Source organism: Botryllus schlosseri, chromosome 10 (assembly GCF_051294905.1).
Source record: "Botryllus schlosseri isolate E-star chromosome 10, Bs_hap1, whole genome shotgun sequence".
Lineage (NCBI taxonomy): Eukaryota > Metazoa > Chordata > Ascidiacea > Stolidobranchia > Styelidae > Botryllus > Botryllus schlosseri.
Window position 1 is genome coordinate 3,568,861 of NC_137245.1, and position 11,997 is coordinate 3,580,857.

Consider the following 11,997-nt stretch of genomic DNA (forward strand, 5'->3'; position numbering starts at 1 on the left):
CATTCATGACTTAATCGGGTTTCTCGCTGCCGAATTTTGCCACACCGTTTGGAGTCCCATGTTAGCCTTAACTTAATTATGTGTTGGTACGTCGTGGTGCGGTAATGGCTGACGCCGAAATGCCTATTTTTATAAATCATGCGTGTTTCTCGGAGAAGGGCTCCTAGACATTTAGTGACACTAAATCGCGAAAAGCGCAAAAAGAAATTGAAAAATGTTTGGGAAAAAGTTTCAAACAAATACACTATGATTTATGTTCATTTTCAAAATAATTTTGGACTCTTTTGAAGCTCGGCCCCTCTCCAATTGGGTGGTTTGAGGGAACCCGTTACGGTCCTGCACAAAATTAATGAATCAAAAACGAATGATCGCGCAAACTGCGCTGTTTAGCGACGAGTCAGCTCGTATCTGTTATGTACTTGTCGCTCGCATGTCGTCTAACGACACGTCTTGAACTTGAAGTCAAATCAAACATGTTTCCATAGCCCTAATGTTACCTCACGAAGTTCTGAATTATTTTAAAATTTGATGTTTTATTTATTTTATTATTGGACACGCCTTTAACATTGCATCTTGAACTTATGGTATAAAATTGTAATATACCTGGCGGGCCGGCAGGAATGTCGTCGCGGACCGGCACCGGTCCGCGGACCGGCGGTTGAGAACCACTGTTCTAGAAGATATTGCATTGTAGTGATGCGTATTGTATTGTAGTGATGCGTACACAAACAGACACACAGAAAAAGCATTTCTCTCCCAATATATGATCATGTGAAGATATCGTGCAGATTATTCAGACTTGCAAAACAGATAAGTAATTCGAAACTTCTTGGCATGGTCCGCACGAATGCGGGAAACTATGAATCGTTACGCGCCCTCTCAGCTTCACATGGTCGCGTTTTCAATACAGCAAGTCGTGCATTGTCGAACCGAGTTCCGGACGGCCAGTGCGCTACGAATGAAGTATCAACATCTCCAAGTCGTAATTTCTTGAGTATCCCCGTCTCGTGGTCCCCAAAAAAACATCCGACCACGTAGATATCTCTGTTCGTCGCGACGCTGCCAATGCGGTTTTGAAAATACGATGGTAAATGGACTGGATCTGTCGACCATTGACCATCTGTATACATTGAATCGATGGATCTGATGGTTGATTTTTCATCGCCGCCAACAGCATACATCTTGTCTCCGATAACGAATAGCGAGAAACATGCCCGAGGCGCTGGCATTTTCAGCGTCAATTCCGTCCACATACCGGTTTCTTGGCTGTAATATTCCACCGATGACAATTTTGCATCACCCAACATCCCGCCTGCAGCATATATACGATTTTCAGCCACAGCAGTCGCAAAAGAGTGTCTGCAGTGTATCAAAGGAGTAGCTGCCTGCCACACCCTATTGTGATATAACTCGACCGTATTCCCATCTAGAAATTGACAAGCAGGGATTTAAATCCATGACCGGAAACAACATGATAGGCAGCAGATACTACCATTATACCACGGACAGTACGAATTCGCAAACACTTTTATAAGTCGTCATAACAACGAACATGTCCCGAGTCATGTGATATAAAACTACGGCGTAAAATAGAGTCACCCAATAATAGTTATTGGTTACCATGACGCGATGGATCGGATCGATCGAACGGTCAGACGTTTCAGAAGTTTAAGATTTTACTTTCGTTTGACGGCTACAATGCTATTGGATATTTTTATGAATGAACTGAATGCCAGGTTAACATTTCATGGACTTAGCTAGTTAATGAGGACGACAGTTTCATCTCGACATCCCTGCTAATATTTTTAACCGCATACCTAAATTCTAAGACATGCTTCACTCACGGAAGGTGCCCACGATCAATATACATTTTGCGCTGCTTAGATCCTGGTGAAATTAATTCATTGTGTCATTGTTGCACAAATATCCGACACAGTGCTGCAAGCCTATTTCATCAAGAGGTGATCAGTTTACACGAACGTCAACATAAGGTCATTTATTCTTATTCACAACTTTGAGTAACTACTATCAAGACGTATCATAACTGCTCGAATTCCAGATAAAAATTAAAGGTTTGAGTACCGGATTTGGACGGGGCATCAGCCCTAGCCAGCTAATCGCGATTGACCACTTTCACGGTGGCAAGATGGATATTCGTGGCGAACACAGAATGAATACCAACCCGACCAAGGGCGCAATTTTCGAACTCAAATTTCTACTGCTGTCAATGAGAGTCTACATCAGGGGTGGACAACTTTTGGCCCTCGGGCTTCATATGGCCCGCAATCCCGTAATAAATATACAGATAAAATGCGCAATAAAAATCAAATTACTGCAAAGTCTTGATTAAACTTTATCCTAATATATTTCACCATGATCAATATAAGTTATATTCTTGCTACAGTATTTTTGATGTCATTGCTGGCGCGATAGCCCGACCTCAACGTCCACTCATTTTGAAAGGTTTTAACGAAGCATCACAGAAAGTCAAAACGGGAATGAGTTAATTCGGATCACGAGTGTGATTTTAGATTGGCTACTCCACCATGCTGTATTTGGAAAATCCGATTCACGTGTGTGTTCGGTGGATTCGTTCTCTGCATGCGTATAAGTATTTTTTTATATTAATATTCGTGTCACTTACATATTTTGTAAGCGTATTTGTAGCTAACATGGCTATAATGCTGTCAGCTTTGTGTGTCCTGGAATGAAGCCAAAGCTATAATCAGCAAATCTCTTAACATATCGCTGTTAACAGATTCAAATTTCAGTCCTGCTCTAAGAATCGGGATGACCGACTTTAATCCCTAGTTTGACAAATTGGTTATTGATGTCGACCAGCTTATAAAATCCCAATGTGTCTTACGCGTGAAAGTTATCAAAGCAATGTTTGGCGAGGTTTCTAATATACATATATATTATGCCCATGTTCTCACTATATAATCATATACCGAGATTGCGTTTTGGTTGATAATCCCGATAATATATAATCAATAGTGCTTTCCGCGAATCAGATGTTGAATGCGGTCCGCGAGCTATAAGTTTGCCCACCCCTGGTCTACACTGTCCCGATTTCGAGCTATTGCTGTAATATTAAATGATTTTAGTAGCTCGCAGAAATATTCCGCCATGGGAAAATTAAAACGTTGCAGTATATTGAAAAATAAGTCTCTCGACATAAGAGCACGTGACGCGTATGGTTGGGTTGGGACGAAGCTGGGGTTATATGATGGTTTGCAGGGGTCGCCAACTCAGAACGGGTCGCGGGCCACTTTTCAAATTTCGCAGAGGCCGCGGGCCGCATGAATTCAATATCGATGTAAAATAGGAAACCACGTTCTAAAACTCTACGTCAGTACAACGGTGAGCTACCTAACATATACAATGGGCATATTTGACCACAAAATAAATAATATTTCATTAAAGGAATACAAATACAACATAAAATCATTATCACCAATTAAATTTTATTTTGAACTGTGCACGATGCCCGGAAACGCTTTTCAGCGACTAAGGAATCGATATTTAGGACTAGCGAGACTCGTTACTAGCTGAAAGACCATCGCCACGTAAAGCTTGATCTTGTGGGGAAGCCCTAAGCCAGTGGTCCTCAAACTTTTTTAGACACACACCCCTTTATGATACTGAAAAATCGTCATATCACAAAATGCAACCAGAATGCTAGCAATACCAACGGCTAGTTTGATGGCATGGAAGGTCATGGCTGTTGATAACATAATTCTATAAGATGAATTCCGGACTATACACATAGCAATAACAATGAAGTAGAGGTAAATCGCTCGGAGCGCGAAAAATCTTTCATTTGAGCGCATCTCCGCCTCCCCTTCAGATGCTTTCGCACCCCCTCAAGGGGCGCGTGCTCCCCAGTTTGGGAACCACTGCCGTAAGCCATTTTCTATGCGCCTCGGTCTTGGCAGTGTTTGGGCCGTTGCAAGTCAAGACAATATGCCCATTGCCCATTCACATCAGCTGATTCTCCCTCGATAGAATGCTGTTGCCATCACCAGAGCCGTTTTAGCTATAATGACGAATAGTGATGTTGGGCAGAAGAGAATATAGCTTATTTTGAAACAACAACAACATGTTGAGACTGTAGTTAATTAAAGCTCAAATCAGGTCGCGGGCCGCAGAATATGACTTGGCGGGCCGCATGCGGCCCGCGGGCCGCGTGTTGGTGACCCCACTTTATAGTTATGACTGAGGATAGTTTTGGAGTTTTAAAGTGAGCTGGGCAAGTGCAGTGTGCTTCACTGTCGTTACTCATTGTGTCGCAACCCGAAACATAATAACTTGAATAGGTAGCGCAAGTGGGAAAAATTCAGTCCTCGGAATAATCGCAAGTTTACCTCGTTACTGACTACCTCCAATTTCCAGCAATTTACCAATTCTCACAGGCTGCAAAATTACTAAAGCGGACGAGAAAATGGGCGATTTTAATATTTAAAGAGCATTGGGCTGACTAAAAAAAAGTCATTTTTCAAACTCGACCCCAGATATGCCTGTCGACCGTGGGTTCGGCCCAACATTTCTCTGAATTCGTGGTCTTATTAGGAATTAAATTGAAAATATGGATGAATTGCCAAAAAGGACGATATTTGGGCGAAGAGAGGGAGGACGTTTCTTTAAAAAGGCGGGAGAATTCTTATTAATTACTACGTATGGAAACCCCAACCTATACGCATTGTTATTTGCATGCAGATCGGTGGAATGTTTCTGCGTTCCAAAGGGTGTGAATAATATGGACAAATACATGGTGCTTCCCCAGTGATTCAACGAAGTAGCCCGACCGCAATCATGAAATGCGACACGGAAATTATACTTGCGCTTATGCCGCGATCACACAACTTGTTACTCGATATTTTCAGGATGATCGCCTCTACGTTCATTTTAAAAAAACACACCTGCCGTGTCGGATTGACCTCCAATGGCATACACCCGACGACCCATAACAACAGCGCTCAACCCCGTCTTGTAGTGTGGCATATCAGTTTCATGATTCCAACTTCCGTTGCTGGGGTCATACACAATCACGCTCTTCAAGATATTGTCAAAGACACCAGAAGTGCCCCCCAAAACCCAGATAGTGTTCCCGAATGTCGTAACTGCGAAATTAAATCTGAAAACATGGACAAAAATAATTTCAGGAAGTGCATGACTTTTGCATGACTATATCGCATAGAAGTGCAATAAAAATTTTCGTTAAATTTCTTCTAGCTAACAGAGTATATTATGATCTCATAAGGTACGGCGTTGTCGACCTATATGAAGTGCCATCAGTTCAGCATGGACAAGCAAGACGCGAACTTGATCTTTATGTTTAATCCACCGAAAAGAGTGGAGGGAACCAATGCTGAACGACTCGACTCGACTTGACTTGACTCGAGTCACTTCGTGAAATCGACATGAGTCACCGTTTCAGAAATGTGGAAGGACTTGAGACTGGAAACAACATTGTTTCAATTAAATTCACTAGGTAATTAGTGTCGACTGAATCGCTTTACCTGTACGGTACGTGCATGTTCTTCATACGCAGATGCGGTCTGTATGAGCAACTAATCTTTCAACGATTGCGCAGCGTAGTTTTATAGAGCATAGACTGGTATGTCACAAGTAAATTGACCGAGGATGAAGGGATTTCGCATACGTTATTTTTAGACTAGGACAGTGGTTTATAGCCTATTTTTGGCCATGGTCTGACAATTTTCCGATTTGAATATGTTCCGTGGTCCACCTGCTAGATTAGAGCAGTGGTTCTTAAACATTTCAGACCGGTGGTGCAAGTCTAAATTTTATCCCATTGAAGTGTAGGTGGATTGTGTTGCATAATATCAATTTCTTTCAACTTTCCGAGGTTTCATGTTCTGTCATCTATTTGGCTGATGACTGCAAATACCATACAGTTTCCGACGTAGTTAAGCAGCTCCCCATATATGTAGGCGGTACAGCGGCGCGGCGCGGATTTGAATGCATAATTACCTCGATATTAGAAACGGGATTCCGAATTAATAGCCACTCATTCTGCACTGCAATTATCTTGCAAAATGTAACGACATAAACCCTTCTTCGACCTGGCTTGACATGATTGAACTCGAGTCCTTCAAAATTCGAGCGACTCAACTCGAGTCTATTCGGAATGTTCGATGACACGATATGACTTGTGACTCGAACTTAATGACTTGGTCCCGACGTCTGGTTCATGCGATAATGACAATCCACTAGCGTATTGGAAACCATGATCGGAAAGATATCGAGGAACGAGACGCAAGGTCTGAAATCAGTGGCACATCTAGCTCTGCTTCCAATGAGCGGAATGAAAATAAGCTCGATAAATGTAAACAGACGAAAGACAAATCAGTATGCCCAAAAAGAATATATGCATTATGCAAACATCATATCTGGGTGTACTACTAATCCAGGAGACTCGCAAGATAAATGATCTGGGATATATTTTGTACACGAACACAAAATCGGAAGCTTCAATGACGTGACAGGGATCAGCAATCAATGTAAGTAAACACTTACAAGTCAACCTTTATGATGATAGAACTATTATACAAAATTGGCCAAATACGTTACGATACAAGTGACAAGGGGGAGATTATGCAATGACTGTTATTAATGTATACGCCTCATCCGGAGAGTCGACTAGAAACAAAAGAGGTAAGTTGAAGTTCGTCGCTCTACTAGAACATGGTCTAGAGCAGTGGTTCTTAACCTTGCCCCCAGCGCCCCCCAAGCAGCGCTGGCGATTTTGAAGGGGCGGAAACTCTCAGGGGCGATATGGGGGGCGCTGGGCTCAGGGGGCGATAAGGGGGGCGCTGAAGAAAAATGGCTTCGCCGTAGATGATGTGGTAGTAGGACATATCCTTAATGAGTATTCAGAACAAATTAACATTTCACAAAACATGTTAAATCCCGACATTTTGGTCGCGCTACGCGACGATGTTTGTTACATGTTTTCATACATGTAGTGAGGGAATATAATTCATATAAAACGAATTGCACGTACTTTTCGATCGGCAATTTCCCGTTATTTAAAACACTGCCGTCACGCTTGCTAGGGTTATTTTCAACAAAATGTTTCGCATTAGGTATTATATCAGGTAGCGCACAGCGTGTGAAAATCGAAAAAGGAGGCTCTGTATATCACATTTGATCGTGAGAGCCCCTTGCACATAACATAAGTTTTGAAGCTTTGTGAGCGAAATGAATAACTAAATGGACTTGTATTTGAGAGCTACAAAATTAAATCGTCAGAATATTTCTTCATCGTATCATAAAGGTTGATACTATCTCGTGTTGTGGTTCACAACCTCACATGAACGTTTTGTAATATGAGTTGCTTTGTTTGGAATACATTCATGTTAAAATCAATAAATGGGTACAGTACTAAATTCAATGCGAGCAGAAATATGCATCCCATTCTCAGTTGACTTAGTTATAGTTACACAAAGCACCAAGACAAAATTGCCAAAAATATTGCCAATCGCTGATGTGAATTCGGTAGGGTTCAAACTACTGGGTATGAGACCGTACCCGATTGTTGTTATAGCAACCTTGATTTGACCCTGAATATACCACGCACAATAGGGCTGTTCAAAAATAACTTTTTTTCCTGAATCTTGCGGGTTACGTGATTAAATCGTTAGGTTGCCTTAAAAAACGACACACACCAAATTTGAATTCATTCCAACCAATATTCGCGGATTTCGTAGAGTTTGAAAATTTCGAATTTGCCTATGAATGCAAAAAAAAATTTTCAAATTTTTCTTCCAACCCCATAAAATTGTTGCGCTGTCTTCAAAGATGATGCAAAACAAATTTGACTCAATTCCAAGCCGTAGAAGCGGAGTTATTTGAGTTTTTCGATGACAATTCTGGGATTATCCCCAAATCAAGGATAATCCAAGAATTATCATCGAAAAAGTCAAATAACTCCGCTTCTACGGCTTGGAATTGAGTCAAATTTGTTTTGCATCATCTTTGAAGACAGCGCAACAATTTTATGGGGTTGGAAGAAAAATTTAAAAAAAAATTTTTTTTGCATTCATAGGCAAATTCGAAATTTTCAAACTCTACGAAATCCGCGAATATTGGTTGGAATGAATTCAAATTTGGTGTGCGTCGTTTTTTAAGGCAACCTAACGATTTAATCACGTAACCCGCAAGATTCAAGAAAAAAAGTTATTTTTGAACAGCCCTAACGCACAATTATTATATGGTTTATTATAGTCTAATGGTCGTCGAGCGGGATTAAAGCGCGAAATATTTCCAATACCAAAGTCTCGAAAAGACCGACTTAACTTTGGCCTCATACCAAGACCGAAACTGCTGCAATCCAAACCACCAATCGGTTAGCTCGAAAGGCGCCCTAAACTATTTCGGTGAATTAACATAAATTAAACATAATGTTTTGACGAGTCCCCCACGGAAGAATACGCATAATTATAGAAATAGGCATTTCGGCGTCGGCCATTACCATGCAACGATGCACGAAGACATATGAAGTTCCGCTTAATATGGGACTCCGAGAAGTGTGTCAAAAATACCGCCAGCGAGAAAACCCTAGCCGAAGAGGATTGCCCTTATATTGAGCGTAAACCTCGATGTATATAAGTCCAATTGTCCATAGGTGCTTAAATCGCTCGTGCCGAATTATCATGTCGTCGCAATCTGCACCCCACAGGACAAATAACATCCATCAGAGAAAATTAGTCGCCAGTGACAAAATACCAATTTTGAATCGTGTGCTTACTTTAGTTTAATACGTTCATGCGTTTTAATATCTTTGGACTATGTAGCGGACAAGAGGTAACAAAATAACATGTTACGATTTAATTGTACCAACGGCCACGCCCGAATATGTTCAATTATCAATTACGTGACCATTTTCAAATCCAACAGCTGTCTCAGCGCTACTGGTAAATCTTATTACGTGGGCTGAGAGGATAAAAAGCTCGTAGCGACATATATATGCAATTACAACCTATTTCATTCATGCATTGTAGAAAACTTTGGCTCCCAGGGCGACCAGGCCACATCAACTTTGCTGACCATCAAAATCAGGCGACGGGGTTCTTGGGGGGGGGGGCTCGTGAGTTTGGTTTATAACGCTATGGGTGCCCAATACAATCGTTTTTAGGGGGCTGACGAAGTTCTGTTACGGTCCTTCCCCTTGCCCATTGTCTTTATTACAGTCCTTACAATATGAGGTGGGAGGCGCTGGAGCACGATAATTTTTGAAAGGGGGCGCTGGAGGTAAAAAGGTTAAGAAGCACAGGTCTAGAGAGTCTATAGAGATCTCTTGTAAGCACATATGATGAGGAGAGACGATTTCAAAGTTGTCCTTGACAAATGGCACATTAAGCAAAAGCCGAACGTTATTCATGAACAATGTAGCCAGACAACATATAACACAAATTATCGACTAAAATAAACTCGTGGATGTAATAAACGAAAAACGGTCGCACGCGGTTTCATAAACCCCTATAAAGGGAGATTATGCAAGTAGACTAGACCGGGCGAATATGTCAAATACGCCAATCACGAAAACAATGATGTCGCGGACGACACAAGCCCGTGTATGAGAAAATAGACGGCATAAAATTACACAGTAAAAACGGCGCGTGGAAAGCTAACAACGCGACCCTCGCAGACAAAACATACTGCGAGATAATTGCCTAAATGCCAATCTGTTTCCACGCGCGAAGCTAGCATGGAGCTGGAAGGCACGCGATAGCGAGCCTCAGTAAAAGATATGAAATCTAAAACGAAAGCTAAAATGAGTAAATAAATCCGACCAAAAAGCGACAAAATAAACTGCGCATCATAACGAAATGCGACACTTTTGAAGGCAAAGGTACGAGCACGAGACTTATGCGCAAAACTAAACACCAGAAAAAAGAAAGTCGAGCTTAAAAGACTTGAGCTACCAAGCTACCGAACGAAATAGTAATCCTGAATCAAATAGAAATACATACATGAATATAAATTGCATATGCGCTATGATACACCGATGAGATTGTTGAGAAGTTGGAACCGAGAAGGTTCCATGATTTATTAAAATTTTGCATGCGGGGTGTTTCATCATGTGCTTAGCGAAGAAAGGCTCTCAATAATCGAATCAGCTCATTATAGCTATCAATATCAGAATCGGAACAGTAAAGCCGAACTTTTATATAAAAAAAATAGATAAAATAATATTATATATAAATCGTACACCGTGTAATGCCGTAAGACTCTAATACCGGACCTACGTTTTCACGGTGAACACACTATGGCCCTCAAGCAAACATAATCCCTTCAAGGGGTACGATTTCCGGTTTGTATCCTATGTCAACATACTTGCTTTTATATACAATAATACATGACTTCACCAGTATATCTCAAACATCACTAAACTGGGGAAGTGGTCAAAATAGTCATCGTCGCTACTCAAGTAGAAATTTGGACAATGTACAAGTACAAGTAGCAATTTCTAAGCAAACACACATATATTATAAAATAGTTTTGCCAAAAACACGAGAATTGTTAAGTAGAATTTAAATTAGTCTAAAATCCTAACGCCCTTGGGTAATACTGGAAGTAGACAAAACCTACTTGATTACTTCAAAAGAATAGGAGTATGTCGTTTCTGACTACCACTTCTGAACACTAGATATTGACATCGTGAATAATTACCGACAAGCCAACGCAAGATATACCGACCCTTCATTACAACCGCATACAATCTGTTTTGCAAGACTAAACGGACATTTCCCCAAATGCTTAATTTTCCTGATCAGCAACAAATTACAACACGATATACAGAGGAAGAGATGTTTAAGCCCCCCGTCAGAAATGAATCTATCTTTCTATCACCTTTTTGGTATCGGACAATCAACCCTCCTCCACTCCCTCTCGTGCATATCCAAACGATACATAGGACCGTTTAGTCTATACTCGTTCGGAAATCTGCTGCACCCGATCATAAATATGTCATAGGAGTCTCCGCATTCGCAATCTACAATAAAGTGTGCATTTTTACTCGACAATATCAAAAGAATTTTCATAGTAACTATCATGACGTAAATGTTCGTTTCATTGAAATCATTCACTGTCAGCTCTGCAAGGTTGGCATATTATTATGACATTTTCTGAATAACATGGAAGCATCAACGTATAGATCCTTTCCTGGCCACTTTCAATTTGAAAACGAGCCGGATATCCACACCTTTTTTCCATAATGCAGTCATAATAAACATCCGCCAGCGAGTGTAATAACGAGTGCATTGCGAGTGCAACTTACCACAATACAAATGTTTCCATGGTCAGCTATTTCCTATACCGCTCAAAAATCCGCTCGAACAATTTTCGGTCCATAATGCGAATTGCGTCACGACTACTATCATCCGGACATAGTTGTGACGTCAATGAATTTTGAGATGCATATCTGCTGCTAGCACTTCTCGGAAAGTCCGCGAGATCTCTCTTGGACACGAAAACGGTTGTCTGGATATACTAACTTATAGGAATGTAAATATAACTATTACTATTATTAGAAATTACCAGTGGATAATGCCGTGTGGTTTCATGTGAACCAGAACCTTAATATCAACTAGGTGGTCATTCACATGCTCGCAACCTGAAATTTCCGCTCGCAGTATTTTACCAACCGATTTATAACAACACTTGATATATTTGGTATGTGTTAAATTGTGAAAAACATTGACAACGAACGAAATAAATCGGTTTTGTTAGCCTCATTAAGGTGGAAGTAAAAATATTCCCATACGTACCAGGCGACCCTTGGTGAATCGATTGTCCTCCACTTGCCATACCGTATGAATTAGAGCTATCAGGAATCTGTCTGAAAGACGACAGAGTAGAAAAATATTAAATATCGATAGGTGTAGCAAAATATGCGACTCGTTCTTCAAATATGTTGAGTTTCCCATTTTCTATTCACAGCTCACGGGCCTTTTTTTAAAGTGTCAA

General features: G+C 40.9%; 1 protein-coding gene across 1 annotated transcript; it reads right to left on the bottom strand.

Annotated features, from left to right (window-relative positions):
* Positions 1–679: 679 nt before the first annotated feature.
* Positions 680–11,398, bottom strand: LOC145449212 (uncharacterized). The gene is made up of 3 exons (XM_080327685.1): positions 10,882–11,398; positions 4,923–5,137; positions 680–1,426 (listed from the first exon to the last, which is right to left on the bottom strand). Exons 1-3 carry the CDS (start codon positions 11,082–11,084, stop codon positions 858–860), a joined length of 987 nt encoding a protein of 328 aa, XP_080183811.1. The 5' UTR covers positions 11,085–11,398; the 3' UTR covers positions 680–857.
* Positions 11,399–11,997: the final 599 nt, after the last annotated feature.

Excerpts from the sequence above, each read along its gene's own strand:
- LOC145449212 (XM_080327685.1), bottom strand. The coding sequence starts at position 11,084 with ATGATAGTTACTATGAAAATTCTTTTGATATTGTCGAGTAAAAATGCA. Across the intron at positions 5,138-10,881 it reads GATTGTCCGATACCAAAAAG|ATTTAATTTCGCAGTTACGA; the intron begins GTGATAGAAAGA and ends CCATGTTTTCAG. Across the intron at positions 1,427-4,922 it reads AGGTCAATCCGACACGGCAG|ATGGGAATACGGTCGAGTTA; the intron begins GTGTGTTTTTTT and ends GTCAATTTCTAG.